This window comes from Lotus japonicus, chromosome 3 (assembly GCF_012489685.1).
Source record: "Lotus japonicus ecotype B-129 chromosome 3, LjGifu_v1.2".
NCBI lineage: Eukaryota > Viridiplantae > Streptophyta > Magnoliopsida > Fabales > Fabaceae > Lotus > Lotus japonicus.
In genome coordinates this window covers 13,931,066-13,953,474 of record NC_080043.1, presented here as the reverse complement: position 1 = coordinate 13,953,474, position 22,409 = coordinate 13,931,066, and the positions used below count along the sequence as shown (strand labels likewise).

The window sequence follows — 22,409 nt, the reverse complement described above, 5'->3', positions numbered from 1 at the left end:
TATCTCATAAGGTACAAATTGGTGATATGATTTATAATGTTACAAAATAAAATGATATGCTCAATGTTTTTTGGTGCAATGTCGACAATATCCCACGCACATGAGAATATAAACCACAAACTATATGTGTTATACCTTCAGATATCTCTGATTTCATTGATGATTCCTTCCAAGTTTGATATATTCAATAATTACATATTGAATTTGACCTATGGACGAATACGCAAGCATACGTTGCATGCTTGTTAGCCTGCTCCAGTTCCCTTATGAAACTTTCATTATTGGGTTAGCCATACACTTCACATGTTTCTAGCGATTCACATGACATTATCAAATGATACAAGTCTTGGATAAGAATCTACAACGCACTAGAACGCCTTGTACTTACATAAATTGAGACTATGGAGCACACTCTAGGCACACACTTCATTTTAACTCTAATTCTTATTTCTCCCTCAGCTTTGCTGACTTGAGCATCAAAGTGCCTTGTGCCTTGTAGATACTACCTTTGGTGCTCACTCAGTCGCAATAATACGAGAAGAAAGAATCTTTCTTGAAGAGGATCGGTCTTTTGGAGCATTCTCTCACTATGACATTTGTTTTTACTCCGATCAAGTAATATAAGAATAAAAAAGTTATAATTCATTCAATTTCGACCATTCACTACAACATTTTTTTGCTTTTTGCAATAGTTCAAAAGTGTATCCATAGACACAAAAAATACTTCCTGAACTTTACCCAACGGTTTTTAACGGTCTCATATTTCAGCGTTACCTATTTACTTTGGTGAAAGTTTTATGTGATCTATGGTAACGCTGTGAAAAATGTAATCTATTGCGTGGAATATGCAACAATTATCACGTAACAACTGGTCCTTATTATAAAATAAGGAAAACTTATTTAGTGTTGCGAAAAATGGTGTTGTCTAAAAAAACTCTTTATGGCTCTAAATGTAAAAACTAAATGATTCGTGATACATCTTTAGAAAACATTTTTTGCTCATTGCATAAACCAGTGTTACTGAAAGCAAAAGACGATATAGTGACTGTCCAAACAATACAGTGATAAATTTGTTCAATTTGATCATAAAATGTCCAATAATAAAAGTATACATACTTTCATTCTGTTTCATTCAATTTCCTTTTGCTGCATTATATTTCATTCATTTTTGCTTTATTTTGTTCCATCAGTGCAAACATGGTCTAATTGCCTAATTGTTGGCAAATCAGATGAATTGTGTGTAAATGGACCACTTTGCCTGGTCTAACTTTATGTGATTAGGGAGGCCTTATAACATTTGTAATCTAACTATGCGAATAGTGGGGCAAAGTTTTTTCACAAAGGATGGACTTCATAAACATTGTAGTCATAGCCCATTAGACAATATAAACTTGAAACCAAAATGAGCCAAAGGCAATATAAAAGAAATCCAATTGTAAGTAAAGAACAAATGCATCTGTAATTGCATATCACCCTTAATGTCATGCTCACATGGCGAATCCCGCACAAGATATTATTAACTACTAAAAGAAATGAAGAGAAATCCAAAGCTTATTAGTAAAACCATTTCTGGGGAACCAGAGTGGTTTCAATATAATTCAATTATTTCCTTGAAGTTGCAGGGTGAATGCCTTTAAGGACACAAGCACTGCCTTCAACTTTTCCTTGGTACCCTCATCAATCAAGTCACCATCACTGTTGAACTTTGCTGGAGGCTGGAACGCGTTCAGGGTGAACATAGGTTTATTGATGAAATGAAGATCAAGGAAAACTCCAACTTGGCGGAGATGAAACTGTGCTAGTCCTCCACCGAAGCCTCCTCCAGCACTTACAATGGCAGCAGGTTTTCCAGCCCAAACATTTGGTGGTCTAGATGCCCAGTCAAGTGCATTCTTTAGTGGAGCTGGAACAAAGTAATATTGCAAGAAACAAGATTAGCAAAAAGAAATAACCTTTTTGTTGTTGTTATTATTTAAAACACCTATCATCCATTAGAAAAAATCATATCTGAGTCTTGAGTTTATCATAAAAAAGTTGACTCATGAATATCTACATCTTATGGAGCCAACTCTTCTTGTCGATTTTTTATACACAAAACACGAGATTTATTTAAGAGAAATCAAGCATGTACTAATGAAACCAACAAGCAATTGTTGTTAGAACTTTACATATTTCACAGCTGACTTATTATAATTTATTTTTATATAAACACTATACATCATGCACAAGCCGACCGCCAATTGGTCTTCACTCCTGTGTAGTTTTCTAAGAATCATATTTAGGCCTGACAAAGGTATATGAAGGTGCATGACTAGAGTAATTTGTCATAATCCAATTATTTAAACAGTTTTAGTGGTTACCTGAATGCCAATGCCTTATAGATAAAGATAAAAGAATTGATTTCTTTATTAATATTACATGAATTAGGATCGAACTTAAACAACATAGCATGAATAAACTATCCAAGTGTAATTTATAGGGTCAGATCTTTTTTTTTTTTAATAAGTGGTAGTTTAATTGAGGGAAGGTATTTTTTGAGAAATGTTTGAACTATTCAATTCAAATTATTGATTTTTTAATTGACAATAAGTCCTTTTTCTTACTTATAACCTATTGACTTGTTATTTTCTAAAGCAAAATCTTTCATAAATCCTAAATTAATTATTGTAGACAAAAGGACCAATTCAATATTGTAGATCACAAAGGGACCGATATAGACAAAATTAATAAGTCCTTCATATCTCAAATTTACAAAAATCCTAAAATGTTTTAAAGGAAAATGAAGATATAAGGATTTAGGTATATTAAAATTGAAAATTTGTCTAAAGAATAAAATTTGTTTTAAAATAGAGGAACCAAAACACACATTTAAAACTAAGAGTCTAAAAGCATAATATTTTTTATATTGGTCAAATTTTCCCTTTAAGAATTAAACTCTAGACCTTCCCTTTCCCGTCCAACCCATATATCTCATAGCTCTAATTACCACTTGAGTTATCCTTTGAGGACTAAAAACATAATTGAGTTGAAGATTTTGAGTTTCAAAATATGATATATCGATGTATTTTCTCATGCAATTATATTTCCTTCAAACCCCTTCATTTTTGAGTAGAGATAAAATTGAATTTTTAAGAAATTTTTCCCTATATAGTAACCCCATCCTAAAATTGAGAAAAAAAAGGTTTTACAAAATCTTTGTCCTTCATCTTCCTCATACCAAACACCATGTTAAACTCTTGTCTCTCACCCCTCAATAGTACTCTTAATCCCATTTCTTAAATATTCATCTGAACTAAGTGTTTAAAAATATCAATAATTAAACTACATCAGTTTAATTTTTCAGAATATTATAGTTAATCTTTTTTGAGATTTGGAATTGATTCTCAAAAGAGTGTTCATCCGGCTTGTTTCATGCTATAACATCATCTCTTGACGATGCATATACAGACTTGACATCATGAATTGAATAAACTAAAAGGAATAAAGAAACAGACCATGACCCAGCCTGATTAAAATCTTGAGATTGTACATCTCATTTCAAGTTTCAACTAATGAAATTGTAACATATATGTATTAATTTTATCAGTTGAGATAGAAAATGAGACACCATTTAAAAATTGTATTTTCTTAAATTAACTTGCTTATATTGTTGTCAAAGGTTTCAACATAAGACTATCTTTAATGGTGTTGAAAGAAGGGTGTTTAGTGTTGAAAGGGGTAAATAATGGTGTTGAATTGAAGTGTTGAAAGTTGAAAGGGGGAGAGAGGAGTTGAAAAAATTCAACATAGTTGAAACCTGTGTGTGGGACCCAGTGGAGAGAGAGGGGCTGCAGATCAACACGTGGCTCCGTTTGATTGGTCCGGGCGATTTTCGTTTATCCTAATCTTTCCAACTCAATTATTTCATTCAAAAAAAAAATTAAAAATATAACTTTTTTACCAAAATTCATGATTTTTTTCTCTATAAATAGAGGCTTGCTTCGTTTGATTTGGACACAGAAAAAAAACCAAGTTTTCCATCATCTTATTCATCTTATTATCTTTCTATTATCTCCTTTGCTTTGAAATAAAATATATTATTGTGTGCTTAGTTTCTTTTCTTCCATTTGAAGTTAATAAAATAAAATAAATTATTGTGTATATTTTTTTAAAAAAATAATAAATTGTTAAGTGTTTTAATTTAATTTACGTTAAAAAAATATTACGTTAATTTAATTTAATTTAAAAAAATAAAAGAAACATTAAATTAAATTAAATCGATAATAGTTTATTTAATTTAATTTTATGAAATCATAAAAAGAAAAATATAAAATTAAATCAAAATATGAAATAAAAAAAGTGGTGGGGTAGGGTGTTGAATGAAAAATCATTGGAGTGGGTAAAAGTTGAATGAAGTGTTGAACTGGAGAGAGAAGGTGATGTGGAGTGTTGGGAAGAGAAAAAGTGGAATGTTGAGGGTGTTGAATGTTGAAACCATTGAAGATGGTCTAACACATGACCCCAACCGTCATGATGTTAGAGGTAGTTGTGGTGGGTCATATTATATTATTGTTGACTGTGAAAGGTTTCAAGATAACACATGACTTCACATGATTCACGATGATGAATGTGTTAAATAACAAATTATCTACTATGTGCTTAATTTCATTTTTTTATTTGAAGAAGTGTGGGGGGAGAGATCGAATTCTAGACCGTCTGGTCATTGTAGCTCTAATACTATGTCAAACAACCAATTATCTCAAAACTTAAATTATTGGGTAAAGTTTAAATGAATGATTTTATATTATATTCTAACTTTAGGTGTGGTGCGCATGTACCTGCAACAGAAAAGTTATACTCAGGGGAAGCAAAGAGAATGCTATCAGCTCCAAGAATCTTTTGACGAAAGGCTTCAATTTCAGCTGGAAAAGTCCCTTCTTGCTCAAGATCAGTGTTCAACAACGGCAGGGGAGAAATGTCAACATACTCAATTTCAATACCTTCAACTCCACCTTTGCTTAGCTCAATAGCTACCAACATCACCAACAAAAAGAAATTCAAAGTTGATCAAGACCCAAAGCCTCAAAGACCAAAGTAAATTGTTAAAATTACAAAAGAAATCGAAAGAAGAGAAATGTGCAGTTATTAAAAACCTGAACGGATGAGGCCTTTGTTGTAAGAGCCTTTTCGAAGGGAACCAGAGAGTGCAACCACCTTAATCACCATTTGGTTTGGCAATGGAATTGTGAGTGAATGAGATGAGAAGGGAGATGTTAATTGTCTGAAACATGGGCGAGAATTCTCAATATATATAGAGAAAATTTATCGAGTTAACATTCAATGGATGAACGTAGACATTCAAAGAATGAATGTAGCCATTCAGGGCCCGTTTGGTGGTACTCATGATAGGATAAGAGCAGAATATGATAGAGAATTAGATAAAGATAAGATATGATCAGAGGAGGATAGACTCCTCTCATATCATGTGTTTAAGGTGGACATGATAATGATAGAATATGATATAAATAGTGAAAAGAAGAAGATAAATCATATCTTAGCCTATCATATACTATATATTATTTCCAAAATAAAAAGGGGCAATTTCGACAAGTGTCACCCCCTCATTTTATGTCTTTCTTGATGAACTTTCTCACCCATACTATAATTAGTACAAGGTAGATGATGTCATATTTATATTTTCTGATTTTTTAGTAATTTAAATATTAAATAATTTCATATTTTTGAAAATAATTAATGTATTAATAATGCATTTAATAGTCATCAATGACATTAAAATAATTAATAAAAGTCAATTGTGATTTTTTTCCGAAAATAACTACTGTAACAGTTTGATGTTTAATGGTTTTTAATGATATTAGAATAATTATTAAAAGTCAATTGTGACTTTTCTAACATTAAAATGTATGTTGACAAGTTTTTTTTAATGATTATGTTTATTTTCTATATTACAAAATAAAAATTATTTTGAATGTATATTTATAGTTCGCTTTTAGAATTGTTTTTTTTTTTCCTGAAACCTATCGTACTTTAAAAGTGAGACAGTTGACGAGAAAGAGAGAGAAGATGGAGGTTATTGTTGTGGTGGAGGTGGTGACAGTAGTGGTGACGGTGGTGGTGGTGGTGGTGAAGGAGGAAAGAGGAGAGAGGAGAAAGAATGTGTGGATGGGGTGGGGATTTTTATAATTTTTTTCATTAAGGGCATTTTAGTATTTTTACACTTTAAAAGCTGATTGGAATAGATGTGGGAGGAGTGTGAATAATAATTCCCAATTCATTATTATTTATAATTCATAATATGGAGTCACATCAACACTCTTTAATTTGTATAGCTATCTTTCTATGATTAAATCTTACATATAGGTTCTCTTAAATTGAAAGTTGACTCCATATAATTATTATGTGAGCCCCATATCAGTGAATGTAATTAGAAAATAGAAAGACAATATGAAAGAGATATTCTTAATAGGGCTGTCCAGAAATGTTTGGCCCGACCGAAACCGACCGGCCCGCGACCAAAAACAGGCCCACTCGGTCGGGCGGGTCGGATGGCGGGTTGAGGGAGGGAAAAAACCGGCTCCATATGAGTTGGTTCGGTCGGTTACGGTTTGGAGCCCAGTCCGACCGAACCGACCGAACCTAATATAAAAAAAAAAATTACAAATGGCCCAAGTGAAGCAATGGCCCAAACACCCAAACCAAAAAATTTAACCCTAGCTCCTCTCTCTCTTCAGTCTTCACTTCTTCTTCTCTCAACCCTAACTCCTCTTCTCTCGCCGCCACCACCCTTCTCAATTCTCATCTTCTTCTTCTCTCCAAACCCTAACTCCTCGCCGCCGCCAGCCACCACCCTTCTCCAGTTTTTCTCATCCTCTGCTCCGCCACACCCTTCTCCTCATGACCTCATCCTTCTTGCCGCCACCACCCTTCTCCAGTTCTCTTCATCCTCAGCGCCGCCACCACCCTTCTCCTCTTCTCTTCTCCTTTTCTTCTTCTCTCCAAACCCTAGCTCCTCACCGTTGCCACCACCCATCTCCTCTTCTCTTCTCCTCTTCTTCTTCTCTCCAAACCCTAGCTCCTCACCTGCGCCGCCATCCTCTGTGCCGCCACCACCCTAGCCACTCCACCACTGCATCTGCATAGCTTCTTGTCTTCTTCCTCCATGCTTATCTGGTCCGAGATAGCTTGTTCATCTTCATTTTGCCTCAATCGATTCTGATATCGCAAGATGAAGTGAACATGCTATTTCGCATGAGATAAGCAATTGAAAACTGGTTCTTGACTTCTTGGTAAGTTGGTAATGGTAATATGGTATATCCAGATCTGATCTATGTTGTTTTTGGTTAATTTTTTTGATGAAATTGAATGAAATTACTCAAATTAGGGTTCTTTGCTCTTCATCTTTCTATTCTCTGCAAAATCCGGTGAAACCGACCCGACCCGCCCGTTACCCGACCAACCCGAAACCGATCCAAACCGACACATCTCATGGTCGGTTACGGGCCTAGTTTTATGTCATGCGGGTTCGGTCGGTGGAGCTTTTTGGGCCCGAAACCGACCGAACCCGACCGGTGGACAGGCCTAATTCTTAACATTTCTCAGTGGAAAAGGTAAACGCAACTAAGGTAACCAGGCACACAAAACAAGATTGGTGATCTGGTGTGTGGAAAATAAAAGAGTTTAAAAAATTGTAGTATGTGGTATGGCATGAGGTGTGAATGACAGATCACACATTCAAAGTAGCCTATTAGATTCATTCAAGATTGGAGGGGGGTTATTACTTATTAAATTCGCCGGCTGCTGTTGGCGGAGACAGTTGTTGGTGGCGGGAATCATGTTGTTCCTTATTTTTTGTATAAAGCTCTGTTTACGTGCATAAAAATTAATTTTTTGATTTAAATGATGGATTTTAGCATTAAAGGACTCTAATCTTTTTCTGTAAAATAATATTGAACAATCCAAGTTGTTTTTTTCATTGAAGCACGAATTTTAAATTGCATACTCTGACACTCATATTTACGCGATATTGTTAACTCATGAACAATTGATTCATATATTTGGTAGAATGGTAGTGAATAATCAATAAGTTTGAGGGGTGTTTTATTGGTTCATTTTGTATCATTGTTGTTGACTTGTTGTTATTTCTGGACTCCATTAATGGTTTTAGCTGTAATTGGCTAATTAAAAAATTCGTCATATTCGTGGCTAAAAAATTTGAGCCACCAATGACTACTCGAGTTTGGGACATTTGTTTTGCTACAAATGTAAAGACGCGTTAGTCGCTAATACTCCCTCCGGTCCTATTTATAAGCAACAAAAAAAAAATTCACATAGTTTAAGAAATGTAGTTAAACTAGATAAAATGCATTAAATTTATCTTAAATTAAAATGAACTTCCAAAATTACCCTTTGTTATTAGTGTTGGAAAGTGGAAAAGAAAGAGAATAATTAATGAGACACATTTTACAAGTTAGAATTAATAAGGGCATCATTGGAAAAAATTAATTAATATAGCTCAAACTTTCATTTGGTTCTTATAAAAAGGACCAAGATTTTTCTTCTCTTTCATGCTTATAAATAGGACCGGAGGGAGTACAAAACTAGCTATTAGGACAACAGTCGAAGGAGAAGTCATTCATGTGGCATAGTGATCGAGGGTGGTTTTTAAAAAGAAAGTATTGATAACACTTCTCTTGTAGACCTTACTGGTCTTCGAAACTCACAGTTAGATATAGATATGTACAATTACTAGATTCGGAGCTAAGCTAATAGTTAGGAGCTGATAAACATCATCCAGATCTTTAGGAAAGAGAATAAGTCATTCTCTACCTGATGAGAATGGAAGAGAGAAAAAAAATGATGTGAGGCGTAGGGAAAAAAGATCAATACTCAAAACTTGAAACCAAACAGAAGGCAACATAAATAAAAATTCCAAATAACTTTTGTAATTGCATATCATCCTTTCCATGTTGTCATGGAGGAAACCACATCACACAATGATATTTATGACAGAAATGCAAAGCTTATTTCGACAATTTCTGAGAATTAGAGTTGTTTCAATTTTTGCCTTGAAGCTGCATCGTAAAAGTCCTCAACGATAGAAGAACTTCCTTCAACCTTTTCCTAGCCTCTTCATCAATCAAGTCACCATCACTGTTGAACTTTGCCGGAGGCTGGAATGCATTCAGGAAGAACTCGGGTTTATTGATGAAATGAAGATCGAGGAAGACCCCGATTTGGCGGAGGTGATATTGTGATCTTCCTCCACCGAAGCCTCCTCCAGCACTTACAATGGCAGCAGGTTTACCAGCCCAAACATTTGGTTGTATAGATGCCCAGTCAATGGCATTCTTTAGTGGAGCTGAAATAAATGCAAGAAAAAGATTAGCAAAAAGAACCTTATTTATTTTATATTTGTAGACTGCCGTCTCTGAAGTTTTGAATATGTAACTGAATCTACCTTTAATTATCACATATGAAGGAATGTTGTAGGAAAAACTAAACACTATACGAACCACCCACCAAACAATCTTTATTCTTTTGCAGTTTCAATTATTCATACTAAAACTTGAGGTGTTCAATATGTTTCATCAATTTGAATAACAGACCAATTTCTACAGTGTATAGTTTTAAATTGTGACTGTGATGATGATTGCGAAAGGAGGTGATGAAATCAGGGCAAAAGAAGATACCATTGTGGCATGCAATGAAATTCGATGAGACATTAACAATAAGGGCTTATGCATCAGTACTTCAACATTTTTTTTTCAGAAGTCAGAGACGGGGTACACAATATAAACAAACTCTAAAGGCACATTTGCCAGTGGTAGTGTCGTTGAACACATTCAGATCAAGGACACTAATCAGTACTATGTTTTGTCCTATGAGAAAATTGACTGCAAGAATTGTTGTCTCAAATCATTTAGACAAACTTAACTCTTCTAACTATATTATCATTTGCACAGTCAACAAATAAAGGAAAAGAAGCTTAGGTTATTAGCCCAAGCCTGAAGGTCATTAAACAAAGACTAATAATGAATGGTTTCTACATTAATATAGTAAGAACAAGACAAAATCAATTCAACAATTGATTCCAAGGACAAGACATAAGCTTTTGTGATAAACTTCTTGATTATGAGGAAAGAGAAGCTGATCTAAACATGCTCTACCTCTAATAACATGTCATCCTCACAAACTTTCACCACCCAATTTATTGGGTAAAGGTACATAATTATTTTTATATCTACATTCTACATAACAGAATTCATTGAGTGTTCATAATCATCTGTTGAGTATGGCTCATAGCACACATCCCTATATATGCTTGTAACACTACAACCCTAGGGTATTCTGAAGCCTAATCAATAAATGGAACTATAGCTGCTCTATAGTCGCAGACATAGGCAATTTGGCCGAACTGCGTGACCAAAGTCTTGTGTGTTTCTCTCTACTCTGATTCTCTATTCACGTTGCTCTTCTAACATCATCCTTATGTTTCATGCTATAGCTTCATTTTGGAAATGCATATAAGGAGTTGATGGTAAAAATAAAACTCATAAACTACTAAAAGAAGTAAGGAAACAAAAAGAACACCATGACCCAGCTCATGTTGTTCTCAAAAGTTTCAAGTTTCAACAAAAGGGTCAATTTTTTTCTACCATAAAATGGAAGAAAAAAAAAAAAAACACAAGACCCACATGATGTTAGAGAGTTGGAGTGTACCTGCAACAGAATAATTATTCTCAGGGGAAGCAAAGAGAATGCTATCAGCTCCAATAATCTTTTGACGAAAAGCTTCAACTTCAGCTGGGTAAGCCCCTTCTCTAATAAGATCAGTGTTCAACAACGGTAGCGGCGAAATATCAACATGATCGATTTGAATTCCTTCAACAGCACCACTTTTACTCAGCTCAATGGCTACCATGATCATCACCAAAAAATTGAATAGTTAAATTCCCAAATCCTCAAAGAGCAGAATAATCAAAACCAAACAAGGAAGAGAAGAAGAGAAGAGTGTGAGTAGGAACCAACCAGAACGGATGAGGCCTGTGTTGTAAGAGGCTTTGCGGAGGGAACCGGAGAGCGCAGCCACCTTGATCGCCGTCGCCATGGGATTGTGATTGGCAATGCAATTGTGAATGAAGAAGGAGTTTCGTTTGTTGGATCGTGTGCTGACAGATTGAAAGTGGTGATGAATCTGATTCAAGGTCGGGGGCTTTGAAGTTTGCAGGCTGCTGTTGGGGGAGGCTGCTGTGGTGATACTTGTGTTAGGTGGGAGTGACAACATGGCTAAGGTAAAACAACTATGTTTAAGGTTGTTTTCTTCATGTTTTCCTTTATGGTAATGTTTGAATGTTGAGATGGAAATGAGACAAAAGAATATACAAAGAATGAATATGAGTGTGGATACAAATTTATAAAAAGAAAATTGAGATGATTTTTAGGCTATGTTTGGTTAGGGAAGAAAGGAGAGGAAAGGAAGGTAGAAGGAAAGGAAGGGAAAGGAAAGGAAAGAGGAAGGAAAGTGAGAGGATTTTTTAGGTTGTTTGGTTTGATAGAATGAGAAATAAAAAGAGAAGGAAAGAAAAGAAGTGTGATGCATAATGACTATTTTACCCTTTATATATAATATTGATAAATATTTATATCTGTCTTTTTAAATATATATATATATATATATATATGGATATGTATTTGGAGTAATTTTATTTTAAAATAAATTAAATTATTTTATGAAATATTAAAATTATTATAATTTTTAGGAGTGATAGAATATAAAATTTATATATTCAATAATATTATAATTATTTACATTTATACTAAAACTATAGTAATATTTAAATTTTGAAAATTTATTATTAATATTAAACGTAAAAAAAATAAAAAATCAATAAAGAAGAAAATTGAAACGTACAGACTAAAAACTACACACGTGAATACAAATATGCATTTTCTAGTATGTACTGTGGCAATATAGAGAATTTGATAGCTCAATCAGTTTTCTTCCCATTTTGGGCGGAAAGTTTCAGAGCATGGGACCCACCAATTCTTTTCCTTTCCTCTACTGTTTATGGTGCATCCAAAGGAGGGAAAGTGTCTTGGTATTTGTGTTTTCTTTCCCTTGCCAATCTTTTCTCTCCCCTTCCCTCAAAACAAACACACCATTAAGCTGTTTGAATTAAGAGAATGACAAAAAAGAGTTGGAATAATGGAATTAAGTATGGTATAAAATTGGTTTGGGGTTTTTGGGTTGCTCATTTGGTTTTCCCAAGGGGTGTTGTACTGTCTTCAGGTGGGTCTTGGTAGGGCTTTGGAGGTTTCTTAGAGGTTTTTGGGTTGGTTTTGCTGTGTTGGTTGGGTTTTGTCAGCCTTTTGGTCTAAAAAAAAGTATGATATGAAATTACTATTTTATCCAACACAAATAAATGGTTTAAATAATTTATATTACAATTGTAACTATATACTATTAATTGTTAAAATAGTTTTTAAAAATAATTTAGAATATCAATATTATTATAATTTATTTTTTACATTTTAAATCATATCATTCAAATAATTATTTGTATTAATATTGTAATAAAAATAATATGGAAAAATGAAACAAAAGTAATGGTTTTTGTTTAATTTTGTTAAAAGCATCTCAACATTCAAGCTTTCCAATATTGTTTTTCCATCTATTTTCAACCCACCCAAACACAAAGATTTTTTAATCCTTTCCTTTTCTCTTCCATCCTTAAGTTTTCCATAGATACAAACATAGCATAAATTGACGTGTTTTCCTTTTATTTTATTAAATTGTAAATATTTCTCCATATAAAAGGGTTTGAAGGGTAGGACTCACAGAGGAACAAACGAATTAGGTTACTCAAAAATTTACAGAATGCAGCAAGAGGATGACGAAAACATTACTAAACGGTGGAAGGGTTCCGATGGACTTTCTTTACCATCGTTACGATCATCATCATCAACAGGTATGATTTTATATGCCTATATACCCCGATCGCTCCCATCTTTTCTTTAATTTATGCTGATGTTGCATGCATTGTGTTTGTCATATCGTTGCGTGTATATATGTTCTGATTGAAGCACCTGGACTCCTAAATTATTGTTTGGTTATTTTTTGGGATTAGGGACAAAGGGATTAGGTTACTCCAAAATTTACAGAATGCAGCAAGAGGATGACGAAAACAGTACTAAACAGTGGAAGGGTTCTGATGGACTTTCTTCACCATCATCACGATCATCATCATCAACGGGTATGATTTTATATGTCTATATACCCCGATCGCTCCCATCTTTTCTTTAATTTATGCTGATGTTGCATGCATTGTGTTTGTCATATCGTTGCGTGTATATATGTTCTGATTGAAGCACCTGGACTCCTAAATTCTTGTTTGGTTATTTTTAGGGATTCTAGGAGAACGCTTATTTATTATTAGTTTAGATTCTGTGATAATGTTTTTCGTTGTCCGACAAAATAATTTGCGACTCAGTACTTGAGATTTCCACCATTACCGCATTTGAGATTGTATTCTCACTTATGCTTACCCATGTTTTCGCTCAATAATATCTTAGTTCAATTTTAAAAGTTTTGAATGTTTGTGCATTTGTTGAGTCTCAGGGTATTTAACTGCAAATCGAATGTAATTTTTCAAGATCATTGTTCTACCTACCATTGATTTTCTAAGAAAATAAGTTTAAGAGTTTTTCCATTGATTCATGCTTCTCTCTAGGTTTTTTGTTGTCTTGGTTGTTGTATGTTGAGATTTTCGAGTTTTGTTCGAGTTTTTGTTTTGTATTTTTGCGATTTTTCGGATAGTTCTTTGGGACTGGTTTGTCTGGTCGTTTTAGTGCCTTCTAAGTGAAGGAGTTAAGGATCAAAGGTGGCATGAATCTACCTGCCCTTTTGTGTATGTCCATTGTCTTGTTTGGTAAATATGATCTCCTTCAATGCCTCCTATTTAATGTGAGCATTAGCAAGGGTAAATACTATTTCTTTCTAAACATATATGGTAATGTAATATGAGTTCATGTTAGTCATCTGTTATAATTCATGTGTTCTAGCCCAATAGCTTATGCTTCTAGTATAGTTGGTTCATGATACAGTATCAGAGCCTTTGAACCAAGTGGTATATAATTTGATGGGTGGAAAGTTGGATATCTGCACAGGTTAGGTGGATTTATGCATATAGCTAACTATGTTCTAGCATGAGAAGCCATGTGGGTGACTTGGTTCATGACATCCTAGACCTTGCCATCATTTAGACATGTTTTGCTGATGATATTCAAATTGGAATAGAATTTATCATTTGAAAGATTAGGTGGTAGAGGTAAAAAAATTATGGGAAATGGGGAAGAAATTGGAATTACTTTTGAAGGGTATGAGGAGGATTTGGTGAAGGTAATTACAAAGATATAAAAAGGGGATGAGATGGAAGCAAGAAAGGTAAACAACTAGGTGAGTGAGAGGGGAGAGATTGGTAAGTTACAAAGATTGAGTTTTAATGCAAGGGGACCGGGAGTAAGGGTGAAACTTAGTTGTGTAAGAAGATGTTGATCTGCTATGAATCTAGGTGAAAAATTGGACAACAAAGATAAAGATATTGTTTGTGAATTTGGGGAGATGGTGAAATGGAATGGAAGGTGTGAAATAAACACTTATCCCAAAAGCTTAGGTTGTTGGGTAATAGTCACTTTTATGGTTTTATATTATATTCTAACACGCTCCCTCACGCAAGAGCCCTTTGGACGTGAAGCGTTGATAAATGCACAAGCCCGCCTACCATGTGCTTAATTCAATTTCAATTTTTAATTAGAAAGTAAGAGGATAAAGGATCGAACTCTAGACCTCTCAATCATAGAGGTTCTGATATGATGTCAAATAACCCACTTATCGCAAAAGCTTAAGTTGTTGGGTAATTAAGGGTCACTTTTATGGTTTTATATTATATTCCGACATAAGGATCACCCAGCAAACAATGGAATGGAGGTAGGGATATCCTTTGTTTGTGGAAAAATGTCTTTAATTTATAAGAATGCTTTTTTGGTTCTAGATTTCTTGGACTTTGAGGGAGTTGGAATGAAAACTATGCATTATTGTGAATGTTTACTCTGCATGATGAAAGAGAAGACGGGGATGTGCGGGGGAAGCCAACCTAAAATCAACCACAAGGAAACAATATGGTGTTTAGTAGAGATTTCAATTTAGGAAGAAGCATAGGAGAGAGGAAGGGAGTTAGTGAAAGATCTCGGTCTTGGTTGAGAAAAATCAACAAATTTAATGCTTTAATTGATTTTTTGGAGACTGACGACATCCCTTTATTGGGAAGAAAATAAACCTAGTACATGCCAAATGGGTCGTCCAGGAGCAGGTTAGACAAATTTATGGTTACCCAGGATTGGTAGAGTTTATATCGAGTAGTGCCCAATACGTGTTAGTTAGAGATATATTTGGCCAATGCTCCCTATTATTTAAAAATGTGAACATATATATTGAGGGTCCAAAACCATTTAAAAGCATGAATATTTTTACTACCGGATCCAAGTTTCCCTATAGGTCTTTCACAATCATGGTGTATGGTCTAAGGGTGGAAATGCCTCGTTTGGACAAATTGCTATAGTTGGATGAGGGTTAGTACTGTATTGTCATTGCAGAGTAACTGTCTGTTTGGTTGCTGTTTTGTTTTCAGTTTTTAAAATAATTTTCAGAAACAATTTTTAAAAAGTTTTCAGAATAAGAAAACATCAACATGTTTTCCAACATTTAGAAAGCTGATATATGAAAACTAAAAACAGAAACTGAAAACATACAAGTTTTCAGTTTTTAAAAACTAAAAACTGTTTTTAAAACAGGAAACAAACAGACCCTTATCACTTTTTTTGCAACCTTGTCATGAGGTGTTCAAAGGCAAAAAAACAGCGAAGGCATTGTTGTGAGATATGCTTCCATCTGGTAAGTTTAGCTATTGAGAAATGATGTTATATTTAAGAATGAAGGAAGTGATCATGTTGGCAAGGTTTGTGGATTAAATTACATATAGATCATGGATCTGGTTGGGGGGCAAGGTGAAAGATTTCCATTCCTCATTTTATGATTGATCTGTGTGTCTTAAATTATGTTTGGAATCAACTGGCTAAGTAGAGTATTATGTTCTAGTGGACTAGTTGAGTGTAGTAAAGTTTGTTGCGTAAACACTATGGAGAATGATGGGAGGACTATGAAGAAGCCAAGTGAGAGTGATGTGGCTTGTGGATTCAGTTGTCAAAATGGTAAAAATTATTGACTATGCAAAAGACAAAATGGAAGTAGTTTGTTGCAAATGTGAGCCTTATTCCGATGAATAAAGTTAGAGAAAATTGGCGGTAGGTATTTTTTTAGCACATGGAGGCGAAGAAGCAATAAGAAAACTTATGAAGGGTATGGTCACATGTTCAATGTTGAGAAAAGTGTTATTATTGATTGGAGTGACTAGTACTATATTCAATAACTGATGATGAAAATCTTATCAAAGGTTATAATTTTTATCTTTATCTTTTAAAATTCACCTTAATTAGATTTTAATAGCTTAATGGTTCAAACGTACTTAAGCAAGGTTTTAGTATTGTGAATGGAACAAATTCTGCTGTGAGAGTTATATTCACCATGATGTAGATGATCGTGACTCAAACATGATTGTCTTCCACAAGGACATAATTTTTGGGGCGAATGATTGCGGATCGGGGTCATGATTGGTTTTGTTCCCTTTAGGTTCCCTTGCTTTCGCTTTCTGGTTGATGTCTTGTGCTGATTTGCGTTCCCTCAAATAGCCAAATGAGCTATGTTTTTTGTTGGGTTATGTGGCTATTCTTTGCCACATCTCGGTCCCCGACAGATGCTCTTTCTCATTAGTCTTTTAGTGCTTGACCAGGGTTTGGACCTTGTCAATTTCACTTGCGGTTTTTCCTGCATTTTGTGCAGGATAGGTGTTCATTAGGTGCTGGATTTCTAAAGTTATATCTTTGGGCACATTTTATTAGGTATTTATTTATAATTTTGGAGGGAATTATGCTCCTTTTGTTGAGTTGTGTTTGTACAATCAACTATTTCATCTAATAAAACTTTTGCTTTAAAAAAAAAGTACTGACATTTTCAATTTCTAGTTTAATCAGTATTCTCTAGTATCACGTTCAAACAAAATATTCTCTAGTGTCTTCTAAATCTAAGATCTAATGGGTAATTTTCATGTAAAAATTGTATTCTTCATATATTAGACCTCTCTTATATGCTTGTAGGAGAATCACTAGGAAAAGTTTATCCCAACTAATAGGATTTCCTATTTTTGTAATTGCCTTTATTTTTCTTGTTAATATTTTATGCTTTCCGTTCGAAATTTAGTTTATCCTAAGATGAAAATGAATATATATTGTTTACATACCATGAAAGCAAATGATTTTCAAAAGGTAAAAACAATTAAATATTCTCATTGGACCATATGCAATGATATGTTGAGAGAGATGTTAAGAGTTGTTGAGGGTTTGTAGTGGTTGTTGAGGTTTTGTTGAGGATGAGGTGGAGGAGAGAGATGTTGAGAGTGTTCAACAAAGTTGAGAACAGGAGAGAGAAACTGAGTGGAGATTGGGTTGGGACGCGTAGCGACTTACAATAAGAAAGATGCACAATTATGTTTTATTTTCGATTTAATTTTTGTTGGGAGATTGAGACAATATTTTTTATCTCTTTATATGTCATGAATTTATTAGATAAATTAATAAATTTTTAAGTACTCCTTTTATTGACTTTAAAACTACATGTCATTGTCCTTTTTTTATATACACAGGAAAGGAAATAAAAAATGCAGACCTTGTTGACAAACTTCCTATGGAACTCCTTGATACCATTTTCAAGAAATTAAATCTTGCTGACCTTTTTGAAATTGCTGGAGTGTCCAAGAGCTGGAGGTTCAACCAAAGAACTTATTGGAAATCATTCATGGAATCACAATCACCATTTGTGGTTCAAAAAACTTCATTTGCCAGAAAACATTTGTCATTCATTTGCTTACCTGAGAGAAAGTTGTATAGCACTAAGATGGATATGAGTTTTTCGGGCTTATCCTACTCTGGCTGTTCAAGTGGATATTTGATCTTTGCAGGTCCTAGGACTCTTCTCCTAATGAACCCTTTTACCAGAAGGCAGAAGAAAGTAAGTACCTCAGGCATTAACATCTACTGGGACTATCAGGATTACCGTTCCTTATTTGCTTTGGTGAAAGGTTCTGCAGAGTTTGTTATAGTGATTCATTCTGTCATTTCTCATAGTTTACATGTCTATCAATCTCGCAATTCTCAATGGGCTACTGCTACTTATTGGAAGTGGGGAACTCAATGGAAGATTGTGGACACGGTTGTTTTTGGTAATGTTATATATGCTCTTACTAACGAGGCCAAGATAGGGGTACTTAACCTGAACTCTGTGGGTATAAAAATGATTGAACTTAGAAATACTCCTGCAAAAAATTGTGACAACCTTAGGTTGGTCAGTTCTGATGAGGGACTTTTAGTGGTTGATTTTAAGCCCGGGGAAATATTGGATGTGTACAAAGTAGACTTCTCAAACATGGAGTATGTCAAACTAGATACATTGCGCGATGGTGCATTATTCTGTTCATCACGTGCATCATGTTATGCATTGAGCAATCCAACCATGTGGGGATACAGAAGCAACCATGTCTATTCCATTTGTGAATCAGATCCAAAATGTGCAGTGTATTCATGGAGTAATGAACAGCAACTTAACTATGCTCCTGGTGGATATGATCCTAAAGAAAAGTCCAAACTCTATTGGGTGGATTGGTGTTTTCGACATCTAAGGGACGAGGTAGATTATTCTTTGGTTGAGTAATCTGGTTAATTATTGAGCAGCATGATGTCTCAGACCATTCATTGTCTTGAACTTTATTTCTTGTATTTCCCTTTAGATTTCTTCTATTTTGACTATATTGCAAAACTTGTGTTCCTTTTAGTTTAATACTGTAATAATTTGACTAGACTTGAAAAACTGGTCATGCTATCTAGTTTCAATAACTTTACTTATCTTGTTATTTGATATCTAGTTTCAAAAATCTATTGGGTTGATTGGTGTTTTTGACATCTAAGTGAAGAGGTAGATTATTCTATGGTCGAGTAACCTGGTTAATTATTGGAAAGCATGATGACTTGGACCATTGTCTTGAACTTAATTACTTGTATTTCTCTTTAGATTGCTTTAATGAACTAAAGAGTTCCAAACCCTCCTATTTTTAAAAAAGGTACTGGAGCAAGCAAGCCTTTTACTTAATTGAAATATCTACGATTAGATTAAATTCGTTTGAATATTTAGTTGAACATATACATGATTATATATGCCCACTTGAGGTCTTAATTAGCAATAATAGTATGTGGTATAGATCTTTATCACTATTTTTTTAAGCATAATTTCACTTTTGATACGTGATCTTAATGATGACATAAATACCCGATCCCATGGGTAAAAATCTGTCACCAATACTCGCGGTTTGAGGAAATGAATTTTTAAAATACCCGTCTACAAACGGGTTGGGGTAGGTATCCGCAAACCCGTGCTCGCCTTAGTTGAGATTAAAAATATGAAATTTGAGATTAAAAAGCTCCGCCTTAGTTGATCAATTCCCCTTAGAAATATACTTCTCTTATCTTATCTTCCAATATATTTCTCCATTTTTCTGTCAAGTTGTCAAATAGTGGTGTAACTTTTTCTAGCTTCTAATACATCTAAATGATCTAATTGCTTTAAGAATAATTTTTATTAGTCTTAATGTCCCTAAGGTTAGGAGCAAGTAATCTCTCATATGCATGTGACATGTAAATGGATGATGTTAAAATTACAGTTAGAATATGTCGGAGTACCATATATGAAGAGGAAAAGCAATAATAGATGAGCAAATTAGATCTTGTACATGCATGTTTTTTAGAAAAGAAAAATAACATTGTTTCTCTCTTTGCATCACACTAGAACATAAAATATTTAAGCAGGTTTTCTATTTGATCTAAAGTAACAAAGTTGTATTCATTATCGTCTTCGCTCAAAGGTTCTTGACTAGGAAAGAGATATTTTGTCCTTCTAGATAACCATAAGAGATGCACAGGCTCTGACTGATGTCAAAATTCATGAGATTACACACTGACTTGTAATGTTGAAGAAGCAGTGTAGGCAAAAATCCATAAGGGACAGACGTTTTTGTATGACTTAAGGTAAAGAGATAGTGATTGAAGATGAGGTCGACAATGTAAATAGATGTTTTTATGGTGTTTACTTTGGCAACTATGAATTCAAACATTTCATATGTTAGGGATTACATTCTTGCTAGTCTGAGTATTCCTACATTATCTCTTTATTAGATTCCTTCATTTCTTCTAACTCAACATGATCTATTATAAGTTATAACAAATGTAACAGGTTAAGGATCAATTAGGAAGAAGAAAAAAGTTAAGAGTGTCTCTTTATTATAAGATTCTAACAGTTTAGAGAATAGGGATCAATTTGGAAGATATTAAGATGATTAAATATTAAATTAATATAACAAGATGAAGATAAAGAAAGCATCGCTTTCAATGAAGAACTGACATCAAAATTAACATCAAGGATACTAATCCAAGTTCAACCACAGCCTTAACAACAGAGATAATTTCCTAACCCACCTTCTGAGTCAGTACCAAGAATTCCTAGTGCTTATCAGAAAAGCATGCACACCAAGCTCATTTTCTGTAGTCTGTATTACTATACTAAACATTCCCATAACCAAGCACGGTATCTAAGTCTCTTTCTTTATAGCCTTTTTCTTCCTTGGCCAAGTCTTTTCTGGCTAACTCAAGTCCAATCTGAAAACATTGCACTTTATCTTTCAGCTTTCTGACCTTATCTACCTTCTCAAAACAACTCTTCATTTCAAAGGCATGCTGAACATGAGGTTCAAGCCAAGTCAAATCAAATCTAGAGCACTCAAGCTCCTCCCATAAGCCTTGAAGGTGCTGGCAAGCAGCTTCAGTCATGTCTTTTGGTTTAGTGGTCTTGAGGAAATGCAGAACTTGCCCTAAAGCTGTGAATGCCCATTGCTTGAACATATCACTTCTCTTCTGCTGGCATTCGATCAACGAGGGATGCCGAGTGCAAACCTCCTCCAGTGATGGTAAATAAACTTTATCTATCTTCACCACACCTCTAAAATCAACAAGTTCACTAAGGAGTATTGGGGGAACTTCCTCAGGTTGAGGATCAGCAGTGCATACCTGTCATGAGAATAGACATTGGTGGGGTCACTGAAACATGATATATCGTAGATTTATTTCAAAACAACATTGTGAGCATCTAATTTCTTTAAAGTACTTAGCTTGTAGCAGGGAAGAAGCTGGTGACACAGAAATGTTTCCCATTTAATCAAGAAAAATGATGAATTGATCAAAATATGGAAGTAGCTTACCTGATCCAATGCATAAACAATTCTAGGATCATTAAAAAAATAGTATTCCTTGTCTTTTTGTCTGTGTTGAATATCTGTTAAAAATTAGTTTATTCTAAACATGAGGAAATAGACTTCTCAAACATGGAGTATGTCAAACTAGATACATTGGGCGATCGTGCATTATTCTATTCATCACAGGCATCATGTTATGCATTGAGAAATCCAACCAATCCAGAATGTGCAGTGTATTCATGGAGTAATGAACAGCAACTTAACTATGCTCCTGGTCCTAAAGAAAAATCCAAACTCTATTGGGTGGATTGGTGTTTTCGACATCTAAGGGACGAGGTCGATTATTCTTTGGTTGAGTCACCTGGTTAATTATTGGGCGGCACGATGACTTAGACCATTTTCTTGTTCTTGGACAAACGATATTGGTAAAAATAAGGGAATTGAGATTAGATTGGCTGGTTCTTTGCTACTTACGTATAATGGTGGGAATTAGTAATGTTGGCCCGAATAAAGAACAATAATTCTCGAATTGAATTGACTAGGTATTAAAATATTAGTCTTAGCAACTGAGATCGAAAAGATTTGTTTGATTAAGGTATTAGCAAGTGAAGGTAAATGCTACATCACAATAGAAAAGCATGTAATAGCTCATATAGGAGTTTGTTTGTGAGAAGCATAATTAAATTATGTGAAACTAAGCCCCGATTACTTTTTTTTTTCCTAAAAGTGTTTCTAACATCTTCTTTACCGCTTTTGTTCCAAGTTTGCCGATACAAACAACCTTTCAATATATATTTTCTTTTTACTTCCGAATCGTGAGATTTGAGTGTGAATCCATAAACAAATTATGTCTGTGATTCGATAATCTTTTATATTACTTCAGACAATTAGTACACTTGCAGAATTGTTATCAAATTTATAAGATTCTAACAGTTTAGGGTTCAA

At 34.2% G+C, this 22,409-nt stretch overlaps 3 protein-coding genes across 3 annotated transcripts; 1 reads left to right on the top strand and 2 right to left on the bottom strand.

Moving 5' to 3' along the window:
- Positions 1–1,433: 1,433 nt before the first annotated feature.
- On the bottom strand, positions 1,434–5,292 carry LOC130749011 (NADPH:quinone oxidoreductase-like). The gene is made up of 3 exons (XM_057602270.1): positions 5,133–5,292; positions 4,818–5,009; positions 1,434–1,903 (listed from the first exon to the last, which is right to left on the bottom strand). Exons 1-3 carry the CDS (start codon positions 5,203–5,205, stop codon positions 1,599–1,601), a joined length of 570 nt encoding a protein of 189 aa, XP_057458253.1. The 5' UTR covers positions 5,206–5,292; the 3' UTR covers positions 1,434–1,598.
- A 3,601-nt stretch (positions 5,293–8,893) lies between these two features.
- On the bottom strand, positions 8,894–11,379 carry LOC130749108 (NADPH:quinone oxidoreductase-like). The gene is made up of 3 exons (XM_057602396.1): positions 11,029–11,379; positions 10,720–10,914; positions 8,894–9,358 (listed from the first exon to the last, which is right to left on the bottom strand). Exons 1-3 carry the CDS (start codon positions 11,282–11,284, stop codon positions 9,054–9,056), a joined length of 756 nt encoding a protein of 251 aa, XP_057458379.1. The 5' UTR covers positions 11,285–11,379; the 3' UTR covers positions 8,894–9,053.
- A 1,498-nt stretch (positions 11,380–12,877) lies between these two features.
- Positions 12,878–18,877, top strand: LOC130743645 (uncharacterized). Its single transcript, XM_057595879.1, has 3 exons — positions 12,878–12,968; positions 13,128–13,253; positions 17,814–18,877. Exons 1-3 carry the CDS (start codon positions 12,878–12,880, stop codon positions 18,875–18,877), a joined length of 1,281 nt encoding a protein of 426 aa, XP_057451862.1.
- Positions 18,878–22,409: the final 3,532 nt, after the last annotated feature.

What these genes read in the sequence shown, in the direction of transcription:
- LOC130749011 (XM_057602270.1), bottom strand. Translation starts at nt 5,205, where the DNA reads ATGGTGATTAAGGTGGTTGCACTCTCTGGTTCCCTTCGAAAAGGCTCT. An exon ending in CAAAGGCCTCATCCGTTCAG is followed by an intron (nt 5,010 to 5,132) that starts GTTTTTAATAAC and finishes TGATGTTGGTAG; the next exon opens with CTATTGAGCTAAGCAAAGGT. An exon ending in GTATAACTTTTCTGTTGCAG is followed by an intron (nt 1,904 to 4,817) that starts GTACATGCGCAC and finishes ACTTTGTTCCAG; the next exon opens with CTCCACTAAAGAATGCACTT.
- LOC130749108 (XM_057602396.1), bottom strand. Translation starts at nt 11,284, where the DNA reads ATGTTGTCACTCCCACCTAACACAAGTATCACCACAGCAGCCTCCCCC. An exon ending in CACAGGCCTCATCCGTTCTG is followed by an intron (nt 10,915 to 11,028) that starts GTTGGTTCCTAC and finishes TGATCATGGTAG; the next exon opens with CCATTGAGCTGAGTAAAAGT. An exon ending in GAATAATTATTCTGTTGCAG is followed by an intron (nt 9,359 to 10,719) that starts GTACACTCCAAC and finishes CATTTATTTCAG; the next exon opens with CTCCACTAAAGAATGCCATT.
- LOC130743645 (XM_057595879.1), top strand. Translation starts at nt 12,878, where the DNA reads ATGCAGCAAGAGGATGACGAAAACATTACTAAACGGTGGAAGGGTTCC. An exon ending in ACGATCATCATCATCAACAG is followed by an intron (nt 12,969 to 13,127) that starts GTATGATTTTAT and finishes TTTTGGGATTAG; the next exon opens with GGACAAAGGGATTAGGTTAC. An exon ending in ACGATCATCATCATCAACGG is followed by an intron (nt 13,254 to 17,813) that starts GTATGATTTTAT and finishes TTATATACACAG; the next exon opens with GAAAGGAAATAAAAAATGCA.